This window comes from Suricata suricatta, chromosome 7 (genome assembly GCF_006229205.1).
Source record: "Suricata suricatta isolate VVHF042 chromosome 7, meerkat_22Aug2017_6uvM2_HiC, whole genome shotgun sequence".
Classification (NCBI taxonomy): Eukaryota; Metazoa; Chordata; class Mammalia; order Carnivora; family Herpestidae; genus Suricata; species Suricata suricatta.
In genome coordinates, this window is record NC_043706.1 from 137,790,235 (window position 1) to 137,817,402 (window position 27,168).

The 27,168-nt window shown below is 47.6% G+C and overlaps 1 protein-coding gene across 4 annotated transcripts; it reads left to right on the plus strand.

Annotated features, from left to right (window-relative positions):
• The first annotated feature begins 1,480 nt into the window (after positions 1-1,480).
• Positions 1,481-26,671, plus strand: MAS1 (MAS1 proto-oncogene, G protein-coupled receptor). Of its 4 annotated transcripts, none has more exons than XR_003910831.1 (5): positions 1,481-1,636; positions 18,310-18,445; positions 20,775-20,897; positions 25,791-25,884; positions 26,284-26,671. XR_003910831.1 is itself a non-coding variant. In XM_029944805.1 (2 exons), exon 2 carries the CDS (start codon positions 14,317-14,319, stop codon positions 15,292-15,294), a length of 978 nt encoding a protein of 325 aa, XP_029800665.1. In that variant the 5' UTR covers positions 1,481-1,636; positions 14,281-14,316; the 3' UTR covers positions 15,295-16,001. The 4 variants fall into 4 exon arrangements, 1 of the variants encoding a protein (XP_029800665.1); XR_003910830.1 differs by having other exon boundaries at positions 20,780-20,897; XR_003910832.1 differs by lacking the exons at positions 18,310-18,445; positions 20,775-20,897.
• Positions 26,672-27,168: the final 497 nt, after the last annotated feature.

A 27,168-nucleotide genomic window follows, 5' to 3' on the forward strand; every position in this document is an offset into this window, starting at 1 on the left:
GGTTTTCACAGCCCCTGTAGGGACAGGGTGAAAGGTTCATAAGATCCGGACAGTCCCTGAGCTGCTGAGAAGCAGCAAGTGTGGAGCAGAGTGGATGGCTCTGCCCCACCCCGTTCTCCTTCATTCCTCCTGTCCTCCGGGGCATCTCTTTCCTCCCCGACCGACCGTGACTTTGCAGCCTTCTCAGCAGCCTGGTACTGCTCTCCTACCTGACTTGGCTGGCGTGTGCCTGCCCCCTTCCCACCGACTGCTCCTTCTTCTCTGCCTCCAAGTTCACTTTAGGAAACCCATGTTCTCCCGGGGTTCTGATTAGCCTCCGGGGAATGCCAAGCCCTCCAGGACCCTGACTCTCTCCTCCTTTGGAACGTCAGAATCAGGTAATGTGAGCGCACCTCCGACGCCCCCGGTGTCTGGCTCCCCGGAGGTCCTGACCTGCCGATCAGCGCCTGAGTGTTGGATGGGTGCCCCGAACCCCATCTCATTTTGCCTGTGGCTTGAAGGTCCCGAGGGAAAGCTCTCGGTCTCCCCTTTTTTCTTCCAGCCAAGAGGCCAGAGTCCCAGGTCGGGCTCTCCCCCACCAGCAGTGAGTGTGGCTCGCTCTGCGCTTGCTGCATAGGAGAGCTTCATATGTGGGCTCTGGCCTCTGCTCTCCCACAGGATCTGAAATCGCCTTCTTGCCCTGTTTTGATCTCGTGGGTCCCATGGGTCCCTTACTACTTTGACACAGTAACCACGATGCGATGCTTTCCGACAAGGAAGAAATACTGCCATGACTGGAGGGTGGGTCTTCGCGGGAAGGCTGGGCGACTCAAACCATCCAGGATTTTACTGCCTGGCCTCTGGGCCTTTAGGTCGGGGCGTTGGAAAGGGAACAGGGCTCAGGGGAAAAGGAACTTGACCGCAGGGATGACAAAGCCTGTATCGGGTGAGTCTCCGAATGAGGCCGAGAAGCAGTCTGGGCTCCGATGTCCCTCCAGGGACTCCAGGGCTGGAATCCTGGGCTCCCTGTCTCCCCTGGGTCGGGCTCCCCCACCAGCCCGGGCTTGTGACTCTGGAAATGCGCTGCAGGCAGGGAGCAGATATTTAGTTATGGAACAGGTGTCTCTCGCCGTGCAGGTCTGTACCCACATCTTATTTACTCCTGGCAACTTTGTGGACATACGACTGGCTCCATTTCACAGGCGAGGACATGGAGGCTCAAAGAGATTTGCAGAGACTGAGTCAGGGACGTCAGCGCTCTGTCTTTCGGTGGCACACGTGACTGCGCCCTTCCACAGAACGTTTCTCTGGGTCCTCTTTCTCCCTAGCCCTGGCTGGCCCTCTGGGTTCCCGGGCCTGGCCACCCCACATCCCGGCCAGCTCGTCCCCACTCTGGAGTAGCGGGAAGTGTTTCACTGAATGATGCCATTTGACGCGCGGCTCCCGCTGACGAGCGTGGGACCATCTGCTTGGCACATCTCAAGTATTTTCAGCAGTGGGAGAGCAGCTCTGATTCCTCCAGAGAAGGGAGGCTGAAGCGGTCCTTGGAGACGCCGGGACCGGAGACCCTGCGGGCTGGCGGGGCAGCAGGGCCCCAGGATGCGAACGGACAGCGTCCCTGCTGTCACCTCTGACCCTCCCTGAGCAAATGGAACCAGTGAGTCTGCACCCCAGGATTAATTGTTCCCCTCCCCTCGGCAACCAGAGTTAAGATGCTCCCTTTGGAAAGGCTGCTGCCCTGGCCACTCTGCCTGAGCCGGCGTTCCCATGGGGGGTTAGACACTCGGTGTGTGGTGGCAAAACCTCTGTATCGCCCTTCCTGCCTGTGTTGGGGAAAATTTGCTTCTTTGCCGAGTTAACTGTCCTCAGACACTGTTTTCAACTTCGGGGTTGAAACTTCTGGTTTGCTTTTTCTTTCTGACTCATGGTGGGGGCAAGAATCTTAGGACCGATTCACGAATCCTGGACTTGGAGGGGTCTGAGGTCGTTTAGATTGTGACTATATTTGATTCCTCTGGGGCAGTCGCTGAGCTAGAAGCACTTGGGTATGGCCAGAGACAAGCTGATCGATTTTTTTTCCTTTCCTTATCGGTCACCGGAATTAGTACTAGTTTCTGTTCCTTGTAAACTCAGCTGTGCAATCCATGGGTGGTGAGCTCTCCTGAGAGAAATCTCCTCTTCCATCTTATCTTCGATGTATCTTGGCACTATTTCCCGGGGTGGGGGTAGGGGGTGGTCACTGGGGGAAACAATGTATAGGATGTTGTTCAATTGCTCGGTAAGCAGCCGGGAGGAGGCGGCTAGCAGCCTGCGTCTGTCCGGAGTGAGCTTTCTCAACCTTGCACCCTGACATTTGGACCAGAAAGTTCTTTGTTGTGGGAAGCTGTTCTGGGCGTTGTGGGGAGTTTGGAGGGGTCCTTGGCCTCAGCCGCTGGAGGCCAATAGTGCAGACATGCCAGCAGTCTTCTGGGGGACAGGATCCCTCCGGGCCCCCTCCCCCGAGGCCAGTGCTGTAAGTTGCTCCTGCTGTATGTACACTTGGAAAGGGAGCAGGAAGTTTTGGCTTCTCCGTGCAGATGGCTCAAGGGGTAGGAAGCTGGAAGCGGTGCGTCTGAAACAGGGACAGATGTCTCTGCCCTGCACATTCCCGTCACATCCCGTACCTGCCATGGAAATTCCGCCTCACAAACAGGGTTCTGTTTGTCCAGTGTCCTGCACACACACAGAGGGGAGAATTTGCCCTTTCCTCTGGAGCTGTGCACCTGGGGGGCCAGCCTGGGGTCAGGCCTCTGTTTTTGGTTGCGGAGGAACCAAAAAAGGTTTCAGAGGACCTCCTGCGGAGCCCTGGTTTTGCTGGTTTTTCTCTTTTCCTTTTTCTTTCCCCTTCCCTTCCTCGTTCTCTCCTCCCTTTTTCCCTTCCTTCTTCCTTCCTTCCCTCTTGCTTTCTCCTTCCCTGCTGCCCTTCCTTCCATCCTTGCTTCCTTCTTTCCTTCTTTTTAAAACTTTTTTTTAAACGTTTTATTTATTTTTGAGAGACAAAGAGACAGAGCACGAGCAGGGGAGGGTCAGAGAGAGAGGGAGGCACAGAATCCGAAGCAGGATCCAGGCTTCGAGCTGTCAGCACAGAGCCTGATGCGGGGCAAGAACCCATGAACCATGAGATCATGACCTGAGCCGAAGTCAGATGCTTAACCGACTGAGCCAGCCAGGCGCCCCCTTCTTTCCTTCTTTCTTTCCTCTCTCACCCCTTCCTTCCTCCCTCCTTCCATCTCTCCCTCCCTTCCCGCCTCCCTCCCTCTCTCCCTTCCTTCCTTCCTTCCTCTAAAAGCAATGGGGCAGACTGGGGATGCAGAGCCACAGGAGGACTGTGGCCGTTGAATGGGAATGTGGAAGGGCATGTTTGCTTCTTAGGACTCCAGAGAAAATGTGTAATTTTCAGTAAGCAAAATGTGTAGCATCTATTTATTTATTTTATTTTTTAAAAATGTTTATTTTTGAGGCAGAGAGAAAGAGATAGAGAGCGTGAGCAGGGGAGGGCCAGACAGAGGGAGATACAGAATCTGAAGCAGGCTCCAGACTCAGTGCTGTCAGCACAGAGCCCGACGCGGGGCCCGAACCCAAGAACTGTGAGATCATGACCTGAGCTGAGGTCTGACGCTTAACCAGCTGAGCCACCCAGGAGCCCCCAGAATGTGTAGCATTGAAAACGCTCTGCCTGATGCCCCAGTGAAGCTGAAGAAAACCCACAGCTCTCTGCCGTCTTTGATTCTCCTTGCTTGTCCACCAGCCCTGCTGCCCATCTGCTCCTCTTGCTTCCGCTGGAAGGGGATGCAGGTAGCAGCTTCCAGTAGACCCGCCAGGACGCGGGCTCTGCAAAGCCCACCTCTTCCTTCAACATCTGTGGAAACCACTGGGCTTGTTTTCCCTTCTTGCTGATTCATTATCTCACCTTCGCATTTCCATGAGCCTCCTATCAGCAAAGTGCTTTTCAATATCTAGGTTTCCTTACACCTTCGCCTTCCAGAGATGCATTAAAATGCCGATTACGTGAAGCAGCTGAAGTTCAGTGGGGCCAAACTGCTTTGCTGCGGGCTCGAATCTCGTGGCCACTTTGAAAATGTGGCTGGGAGGCCGGAGGCCGAGGGGCCTTAGGCAGAGTCAGAACAGATAGTCTTGTCTGCAGTGTAATTAGAACACCGTCAACTTCTCCTTTCAAACATCTCTTTTGCACTCAGGTGCCAAATTGCCTGTAATTCTTTTGACTTTTGCAAGAGGGGGGTGGGGTTAAGTGTTCCCTCTGCCGTGAGCAGGTGGAAGGGACCTGGCCCCAGGTCAGGGCCTCTCATGGGGGAGGAGTGTGTCCCAGGGCAGCGGGCAGTGGCAGCGGTGGCCTGACATGAGGTGAAGGAGCCCAGAAAGTGGGGGCAGCGTCTGCGTGTGGTTGGGGGCGGGGCAGTGGCAGACAACGGAGGTGATCTACCTACGGGTGAATGGATCAAATAAATAATACATCGGGGAGGATGGGGGCCGAGTTTCTCACCTTCAGAGAAAGGTGTTGGAAACATGGCGAGGAAGAGCATGGAACTAACTCAGTGGCGTTGGATTGAAATCAGAGATGCTGAGTGAATACTTTGCATACGGATATGCGTACACAGCGGACCTTTGAACAACATGCAGGAGTTCATTTATGCACAGATTCTTTCGATAAATACACTGCAGTGCGATAACTGTGTTTTCCCTTCCTTTTTTTTTTTAAGTTTATTTATTTTGAGAGAGAACATGAACATGAGTGGAGGAGGGGCAGAGAGAGAGAGAATCCCAAGCAGGCCCCACTCTGCCAGCACAGAGCCCGACGCAGGGCCCCGTCTCCCAAGCTCAGAGTCCGACAGCTGAAATCAAGAGTGGGGCGCTTAACCTGCTGAGCCGCCCACTTGCCCCGCTTCCTTACGGTTTTCTTAAGACCATTTCCTTTCCCCAGCTTATTTTATTATAAGAACACAGCGTATAATACATACAACATGCAAAAGGGCCGGTACAGGGAGCAGAAAAGGTGGGAGGGTGGGGTGAGCCATCTGGTTTGACGGCAGAGAAGACGACGAATAGCAGAGCAAGCATGGAACAGCACGGAAAGTCGGATCTCTGCTTCGGGATGGCTGGGGCTGGTGTGCCCCACGGGAGGCCCAGATGAGGACATACTGTGGTGACAGGGTCTGATGTCCTGGGGGGCTGTCCAGCTGTGGGTGACAGGGTCTGTTGTCCAGGGAGCCGCCGGAGTCAGAGCCGCCAGCGTGTGGTCATGCCGGATGAGGGGACTGGACAAGCCACCCAGGGAGAGTGCAGAGGGCATGAAAGGGGAGGGTCAGCGAGGGAGCCCAGCTGCCCGAAGGGCCAGGTAAGGAGGATCCAGGAGAGAGACAGAGAGGAGCTGCAGGCCGCCAGGAGGGGAGCCGGAGGGAAGAAGGTGTGTCTCTCTGGACAATGGTGTCATCTTGGAAACCACAGCAAGACACAGGAGTGAGAGCCCTTAACGCACTGTGTGTGCTGGGGGCAGGGCGAGCGCTATCACGTCTTACTCCCGCGGGGAGGACTCGGCTCACAGCACCAGGGAGGACCTAGCTCACAGCACAACGTGGTGAGTGGCTGCTGCTGACTCTTCTTTGTCCTCATGAGAGGACCTAACCTGAACGTTCCCTTCGGACTCCAAGTATCATTACCTACAAGGGTGAAGGATGGTGTCCCTCCTCAATGGAAGTGTCTGTTGATAGTGGTGACAACATGGGGTCACTCCACTCCACAGAAAGAACCGGAATCAGAAGGACCTGGAAACAACTCAGTCCTGTTGTGTTGTCATGGTTGTGAGTTTGGCCCTGGGTCGGTGGCATAAATAAACATTCATTATTTTTAATAAATAAAAATCTATCCTCTAATATATAATTTCATCTTTTGGTAAATAATTTTTATCCTTTGATAAAAATAAATAATCCATTCTTCTATTAAATAACCTTTTAAAAACATTTATTTATTTTGAGAGACAGAAAGTGCCACAAATGGAGGCAGGGCAGAGAGAGAGGGAGAGAGAGAGAGCTGAGAGAGAGCCTAACCAACTGAGCTACCCAACTGCCCCTAAATAACCTTTAATAAAAGTGAATCCTCTGAGTCTATTAATTAAAACCACTACTGATGATCAAGTTGATTGTGGTGATGGTTTCTGAGGACATTGAGGCTGTTACTAAATGTCCCCTGGGTGCTGGCTCAGTGGGTTAAGTGTCTTGATTTTGGCTTAGGTCATGATCTCACAGTTCATGAGTTCGAGCCCCACATCAGGCTCTGTGCTGACAGTGCAGACCCTGCTTGGAATTCTCTCTCTCCCTCTCTTTCTCTGTCTCAGTCTCAAAAATAAACAAACATTCCAGGCTCTGGTTCTAGTTCCTGGGGTGAGCGAGCTCCCTTGCCTGTAAGATAAAGGGCGGGTGCAGCATCTCCAATTCCTTCAAGCTCCAGCCCTCCATGCCCAACAGAGATGGGCAGACCTGTACCAGCGAGCACGGGGTGTAAAGAAGCCTCTCCAAGCTGCATCTCCTTCCATTTTTCATAAAATACCCCAGTTTCTGGTAAAAAAGAACTTGTCACAAATATGATGAAGTGTTGTATTTATGAAGAAATTCTTGCAATTCAATGAAAGACTTGTAACTATGAAAAAATATTTCGTCAAAGAAGAAATAGTGAATGTTAACCATGAAAGAGTATTCAAACTAATTAGCAATCAAATAAATGCAAATGAAAGCGAGGTACTTTTTTATCACCTACCAAATTTTACAAATAAAAAAAAATGGAGGTGTTGTTGGGCGGGGGGAGAAAGTATGTGTATATCTGTGCTGTGAAAAAAAAGAAAGCGTTCATATACTGTAGATGTCCGTGTAATTGGTCGGTGTGTTTTTGGAAAGACAATTTGTTAATATGCTTTTAAAATCTTCAAAAATATTTATATCCTTTCATCTAGCAATTCCACTTTTAGAAATATGTCCTAGAGAAATCATTAAAGATGTGCACAAAATTTGCATCCGAGGGAGTTCATTAGAGAGCTTTGTTTTTAGAAATAAGGATGAAAAATAAGAAGCAATTGGCGTATCCAGGATTCGAGGATTATTACAAATAAATTATGGGCCATCCAAATAGTGACTAGTCAGGTCATGTTTTTAGGGTTCATGCTGATGGAGATGTTTACACTATGGTATTGAGTGAAAAAAAAGCAGGATACCAAAACAGATAAAAAATGCCATTTAAATTTTATTTTTATATTTTAAAGTTTAATTATTTTTCAGAGAGAGAGAGAGAAAGAACACAAGCAGGGGAGGGACAGAGGAGAGAAGGAGAGAGAGAATCCAAAGCAGGCTCCAGGCTCTGAGCTGCCAGCACATCCCCGGACATGGAGCTCAAACCCACAAAGTGTGGGATCACGACCTGGGCCGAAGTCAGACGCGTAACCAACTGAGCCCAGGCGCCCCTCGCCCCCACAGACTTCTTTATTAAGTGTGAGACTAGCTCAGCTCTCAGCTAGGAACGGGCCCCGGGCTCCTGGCCCGGCCAGCTCTGGGATCAAGATCCCCAAGAGCTTTCAGCCCTGATGTCCTGCAGGGTCCTGGGAGCACAGGCATGGCGACAGGTGAGTGGTGGGCCCCGTGGATTTGGGGGACATGGTGGCTCTGAACTTGGCCTACTCATTAATCCTTAGTTTTTCACCTCTAAAAAGGGGCAATAACGCCTTCCTCATCAGCATCTGGAGCCGATGGAAGGATCCAAAGTTAACTTCAAGGGAAGATGCCTTAGACCGGAACATTCCACCCAGTTGCTCTCTCCTCCTCCAATGGATTGCTTTTTCTCTTGGGGTTCCTCCACGAGAAGGAAGAGAGGGTAGGAAGGTGCTTCCGTGAGGCCGCCAGCAGTGCTGACCATTCCCAGTGCCACCGCCCACTCAACTCGAAGCCTGTTCTGACCGCCATCTTACTGGTGCTGACCACTGCCAGGGCGCAGGGGGCTGCAGGGGTGAGCTCCCCTTCCTCCCCGTCCGTCACTGCCCCGTAACAGGCACCACTGCAAACACAATCTCTCTCCTGGACGGAGTGCTCGGCACTAGAACTGGGTTGACGTGGAGACAGCTACTCTCAGGACTCACCCTGCGGTGTAGCCCCACTTCGTCCTCACTGCTTTCTGAGAACTTAACTGTGTGTTATTCTTAGCAAGGCCATTCTGTCGGTCAGAAATGACCCTTCCACCGTCCTCATCCTACCCGGCTGTGATGTCCTAGCCATTCACCAACAGAGAGGGACAATGTACAAATGGCCAAGGAGCCCTGGGGAAGCAGGGGTCAGGTGGACGGCAGGTTGGACCAGCTGCACCCAAGGGGCTGGTCTGGTAAGACCAGGAGTGCAATGTTTAGCAATGTGTTATTTTTATTTTTATTTTTATTTTTTTAAATATTTTATTTATTTTTGATACAGAGAGAGACAGAGCATGAGAGGGGGAGGGGCAGAGAGAGAAGGAGACACAGAACCAGAAGCAGGCTCCAGGCTCTGAGCTAGCTGTCAACACAGAGCCTGACGCGGGACTCGAACCCACAAACGTGAGATATGACCTGAGCCGAAGTCAGAGGCTTAACCAACTGAGCCACCCAGGCGCCCCAACAATGTGTTATTTTTAAATATTTTTTATGTTTATTTATTTTTGAGAGGGAGGGGGAGCACACAATCAGGGGAGAGGCAGAGAGAGAGGGAGACACAGAATCCGAAGCACGCTCTAAGCTCTGAGCTAGCTGTCAACACAGAGCCCAACACGGGGCTCGAACCCATGAACCATGAGATCATGACCTGAGCTGGAGTTGGAGGTTTAACAGACTGAGCCACCCAGGGACCCCAGAAATGTGCCCTTTAAAATAAACCCCATAAGGGGCACCTGGGTGGCTCAGTTGGTTAAGAGTCCAAATTTAGCTCAGGTCATGATCTCACAGTGCATGGGTTAGAGCCCCGTGTTGGGCTCTGTGCTGACAGCTCAGAGCCTGGAACCTGCTTTGGATTCTGCATCTTCCTCTCTCTCTGCCCTTCCCCCATTCTCTCTCTCAAAAATAAGTAAATAAACATAAAATAAAATAAAATAAAATAAAATAAAATAAACCCTATAAATAGTCCTTTAGACTAGGACGAGGGTAGCCTTTCTTTCTTTCCTTTTTAAAAAATTTTAATGGGTATTTATTTTTGAGAGAGAGGGACTGACAGAAGTGAGCAGGAGAGGGACAGAGATGGAGGGAGAAAGAATCTGAAGCAGGATCCGGGCTCTGAGCCATCAGCATAGAGCTCAGTGTGGAGCTTGAACTTACCTACCGTGAGACCATGACCTGAGCGGAAGTCAGATGCTTAACCGACCGAGTGGCCCTGGAGTCCCCAGGGTAACCTTCCTAAAACACCGTCTGGGACATATCCCAGCCCTGTGCTGAAGCCTCTCATGGCTCGCTAGTGCCCATGGCCCGTAGCTCACCCACATCCTATGAAATTGCTGATTCCAGGGTCTCATCCCAGGCTTTCTGAAACAGTGGGGTCTTGGAACTTGCATTTTTAACAAGCAGCCCCAGGAAAATTCTAAGCACCAAGGTGGGTAAGCAGAGCCTGTAGAAGACGCCTAATACTTGGAGAAGCACCGTAACCTGACTGTCATGCACCCACCTAGCCATTCATGTCCTTGTAAGCTCATGCCTCTGCCCAGGGTCCTCCAGACTTCCCGAGCCCCACCCCCGACATGGCCCTCCTGCCTCCAGGCATCTGTCCATCTGTTCCTTTTCTTTTCTTTTCCTTCTTAAAGTTTATTTATTTATTTTGGAGGGGGGCACAGAGCGAGGAAGAAAGAGACTCCCAAGCAGGCTCTGCATGGTTAGCATGGAGCCTGATGCGGGGCTTGAACTCACAAACTAAGAGACCATGACCTGAGCCAAAATCAGGAGTTGGACCCTCAGCTAACTGAGCCACCCAGGCTCCCCTATTCCTTTGTCTTAAGCCTTTCTTCCCTCCCTCAGCTAACAAACTCTTATAGATCCTTCAAGGCCCAGCCCTGCAAAGCCTTCCTGGAAAACCTGAGACGTTGCTTCCTGCTTTGTGCCTGGCGTGCGGTCAAGTTCTCCTTTATTCCATTTCCTGTATTAAATTAGCATTCGTTCTGCCCGTCTCCCCTACCATATGGTACAGAGGGCTGTGTCTTATTTCTTCATGCTTTACACTGTGTCACGTGACCGAAACCTACGTGTTGAAGGACGGAGAGAGGTGATCTACCTTCAGAGAGTGAATTTGGTTACTTTGGTTTGACTGTAGAAGAAAAATTCAATTCCGTCTCATGTGTTGAAAAGCCTTCTCTAGCCGGCTTGTACAAGCCGTTCATGACAGTTTTTCTGAACATAACGAGTGGCTGAAAGCTGAATGATGCTGTGTTCTGTGACATGTCCAAGGATGTGAGCCCGACTCAGCAAAATCTTCTTATTGTTTTCTTAGAAATTTTGATGAGAATTCAAGTAGAAATGAGAAAAAAGTTCTGATCTTCCCTTTCTAGTCTTTGATTTGTATTTGTTCTTGAAAGAGGAACACATTTGACTTCCTTGTATAAGGTATTTTGGTTTTGTGACGGTTCTCGCCCTGGGCCGTCCAGTATGGTGGTCACTGGCCACGCGTGGGTGTTGAGCCTGTGAGATGTGGCCCGTACGATGGGAGATTGTGCCGTTAGAGTAAAATACACGCGGGGGTTTAAAAACTCACTGTGAAAAGAAGATCGTCAAATGTTTCATCAATATTTTTTATATTGATGACATGTTGAAATAATATTTAGGAAACACTGGGTCAGATAAAATGGTTATTAAAATTCGTTTCACCTGTTTCTTGTTAGTTTTTTGTTATGTGGCTACTAGAAAAATTTAAATAGACATGTGGTTTACATGGTAGGCTTACTGGATAGTGCCAGTCTAGACCCTTCTTACCCTCTGCCTTTTTGCATTCCAGACTATTCTGTTTCCTCTTCTTGGTCTCTAGAACACCACCCCAATGACAAAATCCCCACCTCTGAAGCACCTGCTGTTCAACTATGGTACCTATGACCCTCCTCATGGTGACTGTTTACACACCCCTGGGTTGTGCTCCCAAATTCATGAAGATTGTAGTGCCTTCATGCAGGTTTTTCTTCCTTAACCATATTCCACTATTTCCTAGTCATTTCAATGTTCATGCAGATATTTCTTCCAAAGCCCTAGCTGCAGGTCCTGATCTCACCTCCCATGACCTTGTCCTCCACTCTCCCTCAGCTGTTCTTTCCCAAGGTCATGCTTTACTCTTGTCAATAGCGACCCCCCCCACCCCGCAAATTGCATTGCCACAGTCTCAGTTGCAAATCTCCCTTTCTCCCACCCCCACCTCCCGTTTTCCAGTTGCCTACCTTTAGTACCTGGACTTCAAAATCCTCTCATAGCACTGGGGTCTATCAGATGACTCCTGTGTTCTGTTCACTGTCCTCTCTCTCTCACAACATCACTTTTCTCCTAACCCTGTTAGATTCCGTGGTCCTTCATCATAACCATTCCCTTCCACGTGGTGTAAGCCCATGGGTGCCTCTCCTCCCCGCACTGCACCAGCCTGGTAAAACTCCAGCCCTGGCTAAATCCGACTTCCATCCTTCACCATGCTCACACCTGGCAGCTGAGCGGTAGCTGGAGAAAGCACATGTCACGATGAAGTTTTAAATTCATGAGCACCAACCTAGGTAGGCTCTAAGGTTGGCCTGAAACCTTGCTCTTTGTGTATTTCCCTATTCCTTTCCCTCTTTCACTGAATGATTTTGCATGCTGCCCTCTTTCCTTAAACTGTCCGCCTCTCCTCACTCTTCACTGGTGATCCAACTTACTTTGCTGAGAAAAGAGACACTGTACATTCAGAAGAGAACTTCTTCCAACTTCTAACACTCCTGCTGTCAGCCTTCCCTCCTAGCTGCATCTTTAACCACAAACCCTGCTTTTCCTTCTGTTCTGATGAATAAATGATGCTACCAGTGAAAGCCCACAGCTCCACCAAGCTTCAGACCCCAAAGTCACAAATCATCCATTGTTTCTTTCCTCCTGGAAAATGCTTATTAGCTTATCAACTCTCGTGGAACTCCCACAGCCCTCTCCAGTCATTGCTCCATTTCTGCGTGAATTTACATTCAGTTTCCTCAAGAGGGTTGTCTATACTCACCGTCTGCACTTTCTCCCCTCCCATCCGCTCTGGAATCCATGTTGGTTAGTCAGGCTTTCATTTTCTCTGCTCTGCCGAAACTGCTCTCCTCAAGGTCAAACATGATTCTGCTCTGATGCTCCATTCCCCATTCGCATGTAATCTGCACTTGGGCTGAAGTTAGCACGGCTGAAACACCTTGAATCACCTGTGCTCCCTGCATATCACTCTCTCTTGGTTGTCTCTTCCCTGTCTGACAGATGCTTCTTAGTTTCTTCTGCTTCTTTTTCCTCATCTCCCCAACCTGTAAACTTTGAAATGCCCCAAGGATTGGTCTTTGGACGTCTTCTCCTTTTTAATTACCTATCTTTCATAATATTCTCATTTAGCCTCATGATTTTATTTATTTTTTTATTAAAATTTTTTTTAATGTTTTATTTATTTTTGAGAGAGAGAGAGAGAGAGAGAGAGAAAGAGCGAGCAAGCATGAGCAGAGGAGGGGCAGAGAGAGAGGGAGACATAGAATCTGAAGAGAGGCTATAGGCTCTGAGCTAGCTGTTGGCACAGAGCCTGATGCGGGGCTCGAACCCACGAACCGTGAGATCATGACTTGAGCCGAAGTCGGACACTCGACCAACTGAGTCACCCAGGCGCCCCTAGCCTCATGATTTTAAATCTCACCTGGTTGCAAACAATATCTGCATTTTTATCCGCAGCCTATGCATCTCCCTAACTCCCGAGGCTGATAGACATCTCCATGTGGCTGTTCCATAGGCTTGTCATACTTAACATGACCTTCCTAACCCACTGCACCTGTACCCTGTCCATTCATCAAATGGCTTAAAAACTCATTCTCTTTCTAGTAACACATCTCACCCATCAACAAACCAAATTGCATCCGGAATCTAACTGTGTCTTGCTGCCTCACAAGCACATTTCGGTTCGTGCCCGGTCCACGCTTTACTTTTCCATGTGGCACTTATTAGGACTCAGCACCTTTTTATTTGTTGCTGCTGTTTGGCTATTGGCTGCCTTCCTGCTGGAAAATAAACTGCAAGAGGTTGGCGCTTTGTTTCATTCACTGCTGTGTCTCAACACGTAGAACAGTGCCTGGCAGGAAGTGGGCACTGAATAAATATTTGATGACAAACTTCTAACAAAGGCTGGTCTCTACAGCAGATCTTCAATCAACCGTGCTGCGGTATTTGAATTCTGGTTCTTGTGTTGAGCTCCTGAGGATATTGAGGTCTATATCTTCTGTTTAATTAGGCAATGAAAGGAGAGCTCGCCTCAGTATAAACAATTTCCCATCCGCATCAGAGCAGCTGAGGGAAGTGTTAGGGGACGGGGGAAGGGGACAGCCCTCTCGGCTCCTGGATCACAGCTCTGGGAGGTAACTGGCCTTCTCAGCAGGCCACCTGTCATCCGGGTTTCAGGCACAGCTGCACTGAGCTCAAAACACGAAGCTCGGCCAATGCTAGACTTGTGCTGACTCAGTCCTGAAAGATCATGTCATTGAGACATGCTAACTTCATAAATATCGCATCTCTGTACTGTTCTGCTTCAGGGAAGCTTGTGAGAAAAAGGCAGCTTTCTCTTCATTTAAAATATTAGTTTGATCAACTTCCTTAAGGTTTAATATTTTGCACACGTAGGGACCCTGGTCTACATATATTTTGTATTTGCATCTGAATGTGATTAATCTGGTTTTTCAGGACAGGAGACAGAGGCATAGAACATGAATGATTTTCAAAATGCCATTCAGAACGTTGGGCCAGACTGGAAATGGACCCCAAGAGTTCTGCACCCTCTCTGCTTTGCTGGATCCCTGTTGGCCCTGAGCCACAAGCAAACAATAATACAGAATTAAGGGCTATTGGGGGATCAAAAGGTCACTAAGTCAATTCTCTTTTTTGCTGAAATGTCTAGTTTTATCATTGTCAGAGAGACAGTTGTACAGTCAAACATATCTGTTAGCAACATGAAGTTTACGACCTGGTGCTGAAATTCTCCTGGTTACTCCAATGCATCACTTTTCATGGTGCGTTTTTGTTTTACTTGTTTATAGAAAAGTATCTGAAGAACTTCTGCCCCCGGCCTCCTCATGGAGGTGTTGAACGCGACATCATTCAGTGATGAGAAGTCCTTGAACGCCTCGGCCAAACCGAACACCTCAGTCAGGGACCCGCATCAGGAAATCTCGGTTGTGGACGGGATGATTATGAGCATTTCCCTTCTGGGCTTTGTCGAAAATGGGCTCCTCCTCTGGTTCCTCTGCTTCCGGATGAGAAGAAACCCCTTCACCGTCTACATCATCCACTTGTCTATAGCAGACTTCTCACTGCTCTTTTGTATATTTTTTCTGTTGGTCGACTATGCTTTAGATTATGAGCTCTTTGCTGACTCTTACTACGTAAATCTCACATTAGGGGTGACATTTATGTTTGGCTACAACATGGACCTCTACCTGTTGACGGCCATTAGTGTGGAGAGGTGCCTGTCTGTCCGGTACCCCATCTGGTACCAATGCCATCGCCCTAAGCACCAGTCGGTGATTGTCTGCACCCTCCTGTGGGTGCTGTCATGTGTAGTGACCACTGTGGAATATGTCATGTGCACGGATGATGAGATAGAGGATTATTCTCAAAGTGGCTGCAGGGTGGTGATCATCTTTATAGCCATCTTGAGCTTCCTGGTCTTCATGCCTCTCATGGTGGTGTCCTACACTGTCCTGGTGATTAAGATCCGCAAGAACACGTGGAAAGCCCATTCCTCGAAGCTGTACATCATCATCACGGTCACCGTCATTATGTTCCTCATTTTCGCCATGCCCATGAGGCTCCTCTACATGCTGAGTTATGAGTACTGGTCATCCTCTGACAACCTGCGTGACGTTTTTCTTCTCTTCTCCACTGTCAACAGCAGCACCAACCCTTTTATTTACTTCTTCGTGGGCAGCAGTAGGAAGAAGCGGTTCAAGGAGTCCTTAGAAGTGGTTCTGACCAGGGCTTTCAAAGATGAACTGCAGCCCAGGTGCCAGGAAGCCTCCAGCAACCCCAGCACGATTGAGACTGTCCTTTGAGGACAGCGGCGGGAAACAGTGGACACAATGGTGGGACGAAGACCATTTGCACTTTGTGCTTGGAATACCACTTACATATGTCCTAAATATGACACAGAAGGGTGCCCCATTCTGTGTGCATGAGATACTAATGAATGAGGAGACTGTATTCTTGTACTGTATCTTCTGAAAAAGCCTAAAAATGGGTCGGACATCTATCATTTCTGTACATATGAAAAAACCTTCTGTTCCTCCTCAGCTCTTCCAGCAGCATTTCCCCATGATCTGTAGAAATTGCTCTAGCAGGAAGGTTTGCAGATGAGTACAGGAAAAGTTCATGAAAGCACTTGCTGGAATCTGAGAAGGTGCAGCTATATAGCAGCAAGGACATGGGCTTTGGAGTCAGATCTGCTCTGTCATTTGCTGCCTATGTGAGCTCAGTCAAGTGGTTTAACCTCTCGGAACCCGATTTCCTCACTTATAAAATGTTTAATAGTAATAGTTCACGTCTCCCAGGCTTGCACTGAGGATAAAATGGGAGATACAGTGTGAGTAGCACTTGGCACATTGTCAACATTCAACAAATGTTAGTCTTTTCCTCACTTCTTGAAGTGGAAAAAGAAATACACACTTCTGATTTGTAACATGCACACATGCACACATATACACAGCTCTATTATGTACAAATACTGCTATGTGTTTTAAAATGTTAAATGTGGGGGTGCCTGGGTGGCTCAGTTGCTTAAGCATCCGGCTTCGGTTTGCGTCATGATCTCATGGTTCGTGGGTTTGAGCCCCACGTCGGGCTCTGTGCTGACAGCAAGCTCAGAGCCTGGAGCCTGCTTTGGATTCTGTATCTCCCTCTCTCTCTGACCCTCCCCTGCTCGCACTGTCTCTCTCTGTCTCTCAAAAATAAATAAAAGATATTTAAAAAATTAAAATGTCAAATGTAAATTTATGAAGGTCTTCTTCCTGCTTGAAGTGTCAAAGCTTTTCACAGCACAGCACCTCTACTGAAAACATCTGCAGATGTTACATCCAACCAGCCATGTGTTAAAGCACCATTTCAGGTTGTGAAGAAAAACATTTGGCCACCAGTAGAGGAATTCCTCGTGGCTTTTCCTTCCCTCTGTGGGAATGCTCCATGTAATGAAAGTCTGTTGGGAAATCCTTTGCGTGATATAAGTTTTCATGAATGGAATTCAATTCACGAGTGTGTGAGGGTGACTGTGCTTTTGGAGCCTCCCATCCCACCCCATGAAATGAAATGATGAAGTGGTGTGTTATTTATGGCCACAAAGTGCTTACCTGCAGGCAGATGCAGGTTTCTGTACCTTGGGCTTCCTCTCCTGAGCACTTCTTTGTGCTTGTCTTGGGAGAAGGCACCACAGCAAGGCCGATAAGAGAGTGGCCCCCTCTCAGCGGGGCCCTTCGCATTCCTCCCCAGGAAATCTTTGCAGGGCTTTATCAGTACCTTAGTGCTCTGCCTGCTTGCCATGACTTGTGTCTGAGTCTTTAGACAGCACGGTCTGGGTTTCACCCGTGAAACCCATTGTGGCCCATAGACTGTGTTACTACGTTTCATATCCTTCTGCCTTTTCTAGGTGCTTCACAAAAGTGGCAATGCTTTGTGCAGGTCTAGGGAAGTAAAATGCTCACCCTCATAAATGAGCCCATTAGGACTTATCTTAACCATTTGTCTCTGAAAGGTCAGAGACGCTGTGATAAAAGGGTTCTCTGTTGTTGTCCGCCTCTTCTCCATCCTCTGACTTTGAAAGCAATGATTGCCTGTGGTCTGGTCATGGGGGAGATGAGTGAGTCTCTCACACCCAGTCAACTCTGGAGGCAGGTGGCTCTTTAGTGGGTGATGACGATTGATTCAGAAACCAGGCAGCTTGCTTTCAGGAGCCCAGATGGGTGTGGAGCGCTGACATTTAGCATGATCTTGTTTTTGATGGAAAACAGCATCTTCCCTGAGAAAGAACAGAATACAGAGGTCAGAGCTCTCTCCTTTGTTTGCCACCATCGCCCCAGTGCTGCGCTGGCCTCGGGGGCAATAGAAAGGGATCAGCCTCATCTCATCTCAAAGGGGTATTTGGTCTCAAAGAGGAACCTGAAGACCCGTGGGAAACAAGACATTTTCACCCACGGAAAATATGATGAACTCATAAGAAGCCTCCATTGGTTGCCTTCATGCAGATAAGGTGGGGGAGTTGAATGTGACCATAAATATAAAAGTTCTTCCAACTTTTTAAAGAGCAATGCCATGTCTATGGCCATACTACCCTGAACGCGCCCGATCTCGTCTAAAGAGCAATGCCTTACAAACAGGTAGGATTCAGTTTGTCAGGGTTGTAAGGACAAATTCCTCTCTCTTAACTAACCCTGTTCCCCAAAATGAACTATAAGGTTAAAACTCAAGCAAGAAGATTTAAGTAAATATGCAGATAGGAAGACTTGACTAGCTAATTTGTACCCCCTGTGCATTTAGACACTTGGTCTGAGTCATTGTAGGCTAGGGAGGCGTGGTTTCTGGGAATTCTCTGAGCCTTGGAGGAGCTTGTTCAGATATAATGACTGTCTCTGATGAAGGGAACAAAGATTCATGGATGGTCTTCTCTGCCAAACTCCATGATGTGAACAAGTCCCTGTGGTCTCAAATCAGAGAGGAAGACACACATGTGTTATCTACAGCTCCACGACGTGCACAGATCAATGTTAGGGGAGCGTTTTAAACAAAGTAGTGTTGCAGTCAAGAGAAAAATGAAATCCCACCTTGTGTAGTGAAAAAGGACTGTTTCATGGAGGTGTCCTTTGGTTGCTTGAGGACAGGTAGGATTTCCAAGGATCAGGGAGGAGGGGATCCCTGATAGAGTGCGGCCCGACCAAAGGCAGGCGGCAGCAAGGGAGATGCAGGGCCAGTCGCTGCCCCTTCCGTGGGCTGGCTGGAGCAGCAGACCTTGAAGATCTATGTGGTTCTGCTTATCACCCTGCTCTTCTCTCTTTGATGCCATTGTCTTTGCCTTCTGTCATCAGATTCTTCAAGATTCTTGGAACAGAACCCCTGGGCGTCCTCTCCACATCCATTCTCACTGACGTCCAGCCTGGCCATGGGTGGCGGTCCGATTTCTTATTGCCGCAAGTCCCCCACTGGCCTCCATCAGGTGACAAGGTAATCCGGTGACCTCAGCTGCTCTCCTTTTTGGGCTATACTTGAGCCTTACAGCAAACTCACACCAATCTACTTCTGAAAACAAAGATCCCACAAGTCTGTCTTCTAACCGTGATCTCTTGTCCTTTACATCATTTACTTTCTGACCCCCACTGCCTCGAACTTCTATCTGCTGAGACTGCCTGTCTCTGACCTCTTGTGTCTGCCACATCTATGTGTCTCTTCTGTTATCATCTCTGTCTCTGTGCAGTGAGACCTCTGGTGTCCCTGGCCTAGTCACTCTCATTCTGCCCCTTAATTCCCTTGCCCTTGCCCCCTTGCTCTCCCCTTTGCCCTTTGCCTGGTTGTTCCTGACACTAACCAGGCTGCCAAGCAGAACAGAGAACCCCAGCCATTTAAGGAAGGAGCAGGGAAGGGTAAGGGTAGAGGTGGGAAGCTTCCAAATCAGTAGGTTAGGATTAAAAATGAGAGCTGGAGGGAAAGTGGCCAACTAGAACTCAAGAAAAGAGATATTTTCAAGGAAAGTATGAGCAGAGTGTCCAGTGCCACAACAGGTATAGGTAGAAAAGAGCTGTCAGACACAGCAATATGGAGGTCACTCATATTCCAAGCTGGGCTGGTTTTAGTGCGGCCATGAGGTCACAAGCCAACTGGCCGGTGTGGAAGGGTGAACCATAGTGGAGAAGGTTCATACTGCAAGTGTGGAAGGGCCTTTCCAGAAGGTTGTGAAGGGAGGGAGATGAGACAGAAACTGAATAGGACTAGGGAGATTGCCTTTGCTTTTTGAAGGTTGGTTTGTGTTGAGATGGGAGTAATCTGAGCTTAGGAGGGGCAGTGAGCCCACCACTACAGACAGGAAAGAGGGTTGGGGCCACAGCCACGAGAAAAGGAAGTCCTGACCTCTAACAGCGTATCTTCTGGAATCAACAAACCTGCAGAGGGATGTGCAACAGGATGATGGGAGAGCTCTGAGGAGAAATTTGGAGCCGAGCAGGGAGGGATGGGAGGCTGGTGGCCATCGGGAGGTGGGGGGGGGCAGGCACCTTCCTGCTGAGGTGACATCTGACCAGAAGCCTGAGGGAAGAGGGGAGGTGAGCAGAGACCTGGCATGGGTGGAAGACAATCCAAGTAGAAAGAACATAAGCTCATCAAAGTGAAAACCCAAAAGAGAGAGTGTACTTGGCATCTTCGCAGGATTCCTAGGAGGCAGGTGTGGCTGGAGGAGGAGCCCTGCTAACCCCGGAAAGAGTTAGGGGAGCTGGGTCATGTAGAAGCCTGTAGACCACTATCAGGACTTGGCTTTTTACAGAAAGTAAAATAAATAAGTATATTAAAATTTAAATTAAATTAAAAAGTAACATTGGTTGCTAATACAGGAAGCCTACTATCTGAGAGGCCAGTGGACAGGAAAATGTGGAAGGGACAGAAATCTTCAGGCAAGAGAGAAAGAAGGGACGGGGTGGATGAGGTCACCCTGGACGGTGGGGAGCACTAGCGAGTTGTTGCCTCATGGCCCCGATTGGTTTTCGGTCATCTATGAAGCAAGGTGGCGAGGAGAGAATGGCAGAGGGGAAAAAGGTGTCGGATGGAGAGATGAGGAAGGAAAGGGTTTGGAAGAGCTGCCCAGGGCATGATTTGTGAAGGGGACCAAGCTGTTAAGACCTTGACTGTGCAGGAGCCTTCCTCCATGAGTGACCTCGACATTGCTGTGTCCTACGGGCTCTTTTCTACCTATGCTTTCTGTGGCGCTAGACCCACTGGCCACACTTTTCTTGGAAATATCTCTTCTCTTGAGTTCTCTTGAGTCCTAGCCTACTGATTTGGAGACTTCCCTTGCCCTTCCCTGCTCCTTCCTTAAATGGTCATGTTTTCCATAATACAGAGGCTGGACCTCTGCTCTCTCCTTCGGCACACTCTCCCTTGCTATTCTGATCCATGGTGGTTTACCTATTCATGACGCTCCCATCCCACTGATTGACCAGACTCTGCTGGGCTCCAGTCCTGTGTATCCAACCAGCTACAGGACATTTGGACTCGATGCCAGTTCAGTCCCCTGCCATTCTTCCTATAGCCCTTTCTCAGTGAATGACATCACTAGTCACCCTGTCACCCAAGTGATGCTGTTCCCTTTGCATAGATTGCTCTTCCCTCTTGGTAATCTAGCAAACTTAATTTATCCATCTACATCTTGGTCATATGTCAGCCACTCAGGAACTATTTCCTGGGACCTGAGTTCCTGGAAGACCATTTCACACCTTCTCTTTCTCAGTCTTTCACTGTCCCTTTCTCATCTTACTCTCAACTGATGGTTTGCTTTCTTTTTCACAAGAATAGAAGCAACTAGAAGAAATCTTCCACACCTGACAAATATCGTATCTACAGATCTAGCTGCATGTCTCTGCACATAGCCTCCCTTTTGACTCTGAGGGAACTCGAGGTGTCCTTGGCTAAGGTGAGTTCTCGTACCTGTGTGAGGTACAATTTTGGTAGGTACAATTTTGACAGAAAAATTATTCTGAAAAGTATTAACTTTTTCCTGTGACTAAAGATAAGAATTTGTCATTTCTCAAAGTTTTATGGGTTGACTGAGGTCAGCTGTGTGGTTCCCATTAGCGATCTCCTGGAGCTTCAGCCAGATGTTGGCAGAGGGAGCAGGGTCCGAAGGCTGCACAGGGCGGGACATCCAAGATGGCACACCCTCAGCATTGATAGATGGCTGTGGGCTCAGCTGGAGAGATTGTCCAGAGTTCCTGCACTTGACCTCTGGATGTGGCTGGAGTTTCTTACAACATGCCAACTATCTTCTGAGAGGAACCTTTCTGATAATGAACTTTTCCAAGAGGCCCAAAATCAACTGTTGATTTCCCACTTATTTAAATAAATTAACATGTGGTTGAAGTTACAAGTTTTTCCCCTCTTGTTTCATTGGCATACAATTGACATAAAACATTGTGTTAGTTTTAGGTGTGCAACATTACAATACATTTTGATAAAGGCTAAGTGAAAACCTTTTTCATAATTTGAATTTCACTTTTCAAGATAATGTTTTAAGCTTCCCCCCCCCCAGGATTTACTATGAAATTTTGGTCCTCATTTTAATGATTCCTTTTTTTTTTTCCATAATATTTTATTGTCAAATTGTTTTCCATACAACACCCAGTGCTCTTCCCCTCAAGTGCCCTCCACCATCACCACCACCTGTCTTCCCCCCTCCCCCCCCAACCCTCAGTTCATTCTCAGCTTTCAATAGTCTCTCAAGTTCTGCATCCCTCTCTCTCCCCAACTCTCTCTCCCTCCTCTGTTCCCCCTGGTTCTCCATTAGGTCTCTCTTGTTTTCCTGCTAGACCTTTTTAACAAACTTTTACTGAAACTAGTCATCCTTGGATAAGGAGATCTTCTTGCGATAATTATTATTTTTAAATGTGTGCATATGAGTGTTAACACAAGGGGTTGACTTGTCAAAGCAGACTCAATGTGAAGTACAGATCTTACCCAACAGAAAGCTGATAATTCAAATGATATAGGCAAGTACAGACACAGATGAAACTGTTTTCTAGAGGAGCCCCAAACTGAGAATCAGCTCCCAAAACATCCCCTTCTACACAAGAATGTAGTTTAGCTTTAGACTGCTGAGTTTTAAACAATGTAGATAAACACATTGTTTTCAAAGGAAGGCATTTAGGTTTGGGGTATTCTGTTTATCATACAGGAAATGTGTGTGTCACTGTTTCATCTTCTCCAGTCTTCTGTGTCTCGTAAATCTATAAATTCCAAATTTATTTACGATAACCAGTCTTGACAGATCAGCTCTATTCTGCTGAAGAAAGGACCAGTTCTCCAAGTCTAACTAACACTTTTACAAAGCAGTCTGATTGAGGTGAGCATCTTTGTAAGGAGCTTTGGTTTAGGTCTTTCATGGAAGGAACTAAATGCTGTTAACATTCCCTTTCTAAGGCCTAAGCCAACACCAAGACTATGAATACCTGAGGCAGAGACCACTCTTACTGCAAGGTGGGCAGAGAGGAGGACCCTGCCCTTGGAGTGAGAAACCTAGGATTTAATATCAGACTCTCTACCCACCAGCTGTGTGAGAGTCAGCAAGTTCCCTCCGAAGCAGATCCTGAGGCAAGGACTGGGTGCAGGCAGTTTATTTAGGAGGTCACCCTGAGCAACAAGTGTGGGATTGAGATATTCAGACAGGAGAGAGGAAGCCAATACAGAGTGAGTAGTGAGTAGAGGGGTCCAAGACAGTGGACAACCCTGAGAGACATGTGTCACCCATCTCAGACCTGGAGGGCTGAGCCGTCACCTCCTGCCTCTCGTGGGCTAGGGTCAGTCTTGGAGTGACAACTCTTTGCTCCTTTGGGCATGTCCTGTGCCCAGGTAGAGCACAGCCTGTGGTGAGAACACCTTGAGAGAGGCTCAGGGAGCCATGGGCAGGTGCAGGATCCGCCTGTAGGTGACCTCAGGGGAGTTTCACAGCTAACCAACAACCTTTGTTCTAATGGGATAAAAATAAGCTGCCCCACAAAACAGTTGTGCCAAATATAAGTGAGATAATATTTGTGAAACTCTGCCTAAACCGGGAAACATCAGAAGTTAGTCATTCCGTGGGGCACCTTGCTGGCTCTGTCGGTAAAGTATGTGACTCTTGATCTCGGGGTGGGTTCGAGCCCCACATTGGGTGTAGAGATTACTTAAAACTAAATAATCGTAAAAAAAAAAGAAGTTAGATATTCCTTGAAGATATTATGTTATGTGAAATAAGCTGGACACTAAAGGGCAAATACTGTGTGATTCCGTTTACATGATGTGACTGATGCACCTTCTACAGAATGTAGAAGGACAACTGCCAGGAGCCAGGGGAGGGGATGGGGACAGAGTGTGGACAGAGTTTCAGTCTGGGCAGAGAAGAAAGCTCTGGAGACAGATGGTGGTGATGGATGTATAATATTGTAAATGTACTGAATGCTATTGAAATGGACACTTAGGAATGGCTAAAATGGCGACTTTCATGTTATGTATATTTTTGCCACAATAGAAACAATTAGTTCTTATGCTGGGTTAATCAGCACTTGGGAGCTTTGTACCAACACCATTTAAAAAAAATATTTCTTTAAAAAATTTAAAAAAACATTTATTTACTTTTGAGAGAGAGTGACAGAGTGCTAGTGGGGGAGGGGCAGAGAAAGAAGGAGACACAGAATCTGAAGCAGGTTCCAGGCTTTGAGCTGTCAGCACAGAGCCTGATGTGGGGCTTGGATTCACAGATGGAGAGATCATGACCTGAGCTGAAGTCAGACGCTTACCTGACTGAGCCATCCAGGCGCCCCTCTACCAATACCATCTTATACAAGGAAAATAAGCCTTGTCTGGAGTTGTGGGATAAATATTTCAGGATATTATTCATGCAAAGGTCATTATCACATTGATTTATTGATACATGCTTTTGACCAAAGTGTACCCTTAAAATGAGTTGCTCGCAGGCAAATGTAGAAAGCTAAAAACATTCCTTAAAACATAATAAAGGCACAGGGAAACACCATTAAAAGTCCTTCGGCCTCATTAGCCCTGGTTGAGTGTAGTTGAATGTTTATGGGAAATCAAAATGAGGTCCTGAGGGCTTCCTTCTTCCTGGGAGAGAGGAAATAGATGAGGCCCGAGGGGTAGAGCGGCCATTTCCCTTCCCGAATCTGACTAGTGCACTAGGTGTGCTTCTCCGTGTGCTTGACAATGTCTGGCCCACTGATGGGCCCCAAGCCAGTAGTGATGATGACGGTGAATGAGGACAAACTTCCTTTGTTGCTCCGGGGGGTGCCGCACTGGCACCATCTCCAGTGAGAGTGCAGACATGAGGCTAATTAAGCAATAACTCTCACAGTCTGTGTTTTCAAATGAGTGTAGTCTTCTCTACAGCAGCCCTACAAGATCTCAGCGAAGCCATGGCAGAGGGGCCAGAGAGTGACCCTTTTGGGCTTTGCTGGCCATACAGTTTGTGTTGCAATGACCCAACTCAGTCACTTTCTGTGTGAAAGCGACCATAGACAAGGAATAAATGAGTCAGCATGGCTATGTTCCAATAAAACTTTATTTATAGACACTAAAAAGTAAATCTCCTGTAGTTTTCTTTCACATGCCATAAAAATTCTCCTTTAGTTGTTCTTCCACTATTTGAAAACATAAAAAAAAAAACCAAACCTATTCTTAGTTTGTAGGTTGTACAGAAACAAGAGGCACCCAGCTTTGGTGGCAGCCCTATTTTGCCATCTATGACCTAGAGTATTTTCAGAGTGCCTCTTCTGGGATTGCTTTTATGTGGCCACAGCAGATGCATTTACAACCCTGACCTTGGTGGTGGCAAATCTTCATTGTCCCTTGAGGATTGACCTTACAAAAGTTCCAGCAGACACCTTGACTCAAACCTGATGGATGAAATTGGTTTAAAGCTGAGAAATTCTAATTTTGGTGACCATAGGTGGTACTAGAAAATGAGAGAGAGAGAGAGAGAGAGAGAGAGAGAGAGAGAGAGAGAGAGAGAGAGAGAGGGAGAGAGACGGAGAGAGAGAGAGAGAGAGAGAGAGAGAGAGAGAGAGAGAGAGAGAGAGAGACTTTCTGTGTTAGCTAACTTGGCTATAAATATAATTAATTCTATATTCAGGGACCATTTTATTCAATCATACCAAACTATATTCTCTGGATTCAGAGGGAACTATTGGAGTTCTTTGGAGACTAGGAATGAAATGTTCATGTGTAAGAATTCATGTTGGGTTTTTAGAAAGATAAAGCTTTCACATATGGCTTTTGGGTACAGCATGAATAAACTCTAATTGCTGACAAGTCTTAAAACCAGAACATTCCAAATACTGGGTTGATTAGCACTTGCAAGCTTTGTACCAACACCGTCTTAAACAAGGACCATAAGTCTTGTCTGGAGTTGTGGGATAAATATTTCAGGATGTTATTCATGCAAAGGTCATTATCACATTGATTTATTGATACATGCTTTTGACCAAAGTGTACCCTTAAAATGAGTTGCTCGCAGGCAAATGTAGAAAGCTAAAAACATTCCTTAAAACATAATAAAGGCACAGGGAAACACCATTAAAAGTCCTTCGGCCTCATTAGCCCTGGTTGAGTGTAGTTGAATGTTTATGGGAAATCAAAATGAGGTCCTGAGGGCTTCCTTCTTCCTGGGAGAGAGGAAATAGATGAGGCCCGAGGGGTAGAGCGGCCATTTCCTTCCTGATATGACTGAGCCAGGGACTCACTAACAGTGAGTGTGTGACAGTATTGATTGGGTTTATGGAGGGCTTAGCACCCCGAATCTGGCCTTTTGTTTCTACAGACCAAGAACGAGCATATTTCCCAGGTGATCATCAGGACTGAAGAGCCTGCTCTTCGACACATGAAGTAGGAACATCAGTGTCGGTCTTACCCAAGTAAGAGCTTGTCCATTGGCCAGCTTGGTCCTCCATGTAGAGTCATTCTGTCTGGACCTGTCCTGGGAGAAGGGAGGACAGTGTGCAGCATGCTCTCCGTGATGACCCTTCAAGTACTATCTTTCATAGTTGCTGCTTGCTTTGATTTTTCCCTACAGACCTCAATCCCAACTTTCAATCCTTCTCCTTATTCATCTTAAAGTTGGGTGAGCTGAGATGGGAGAAGGGCATGCTGGTGAGGGCAAAGCATTGTTGAGAGCCACAGACATACTAGAGTCTGGGTCCTTACACCTCTCACCCCACCCCCACATGGACGAGAGCACTGCTGGGAGGGGAATGGAATGATAATGCTAGTTAAGTGGCCTGGGACACCTGATGGACTTGTGCCCTGTCTCCTAGATGACAAGAGATGACTCCCAAGTGACTAGAGGTGCTCATCAAAGTTCACTGGAGTTTCAGCGAAGGGACTGTTGGGGAAGACGAGGCAGGACATTGGTGTCCAGAGCTCAGCAATGTCTGTTGCATGAGTGAGATCTCCACAGGGCAAGGTTTCTCTGGAGGGTCTCAGAGAGCCCCCAGCCCCTGCCATTCACAGCCTGGACAAGGACTGATGCTGTTGACTCAGAGAATGTTCCCCGCTAAGCCGGTGGCTCCCTGACTGGATTCTGATCCACAGTGAGACCAGACTGAGTGGAAGTGTTGAGAAAATTTGGACAGGATAATTTCCATATATGTTGAATGTAATAATTAAAATATTGGACTTCTGTTTTGCATGACTTCCTTTTTTGTTTTATTTCTCATGTCATTTTTATTATATTTTGCAAAAAATAAAGTCTGCAATGGATTCGCAATAAAAACAGAAGGAAGTGTCTCTTGCCATTTTTTTTTTTTAGATTTAGATTGTTAGAAAGTCCTGCTGGAGTCTGTGACTTAGATTCTATTCTTTTCTCTTTCTCTTTCTGGGGGCTTGTGCTTAACTGCAGACAACACAACGATTGTGTTGTGTTGTGTGATGCTGAGTCTAAAGAAAAGCAGTCACCAAGGACCTAAAGAATGGAAAGTTCTGGGTTTTTGTTTTTTTTTTTTTGAAGAGACTAAGTTGCCACATCAGACAAAGTTTAGCCAGGTTGCTTCTGTTGGCGCTGCCCATACCACCATCACATGGACACCACTCACAGACTGAGCTGTTGCTGCCTGATGTCTCCATGTGCCACCACAGTGACGTTCCAGTCACTGATTTGTCTATGCAAAGTCCAGGGTGAGAGCACGGCTGGCAAAACCATT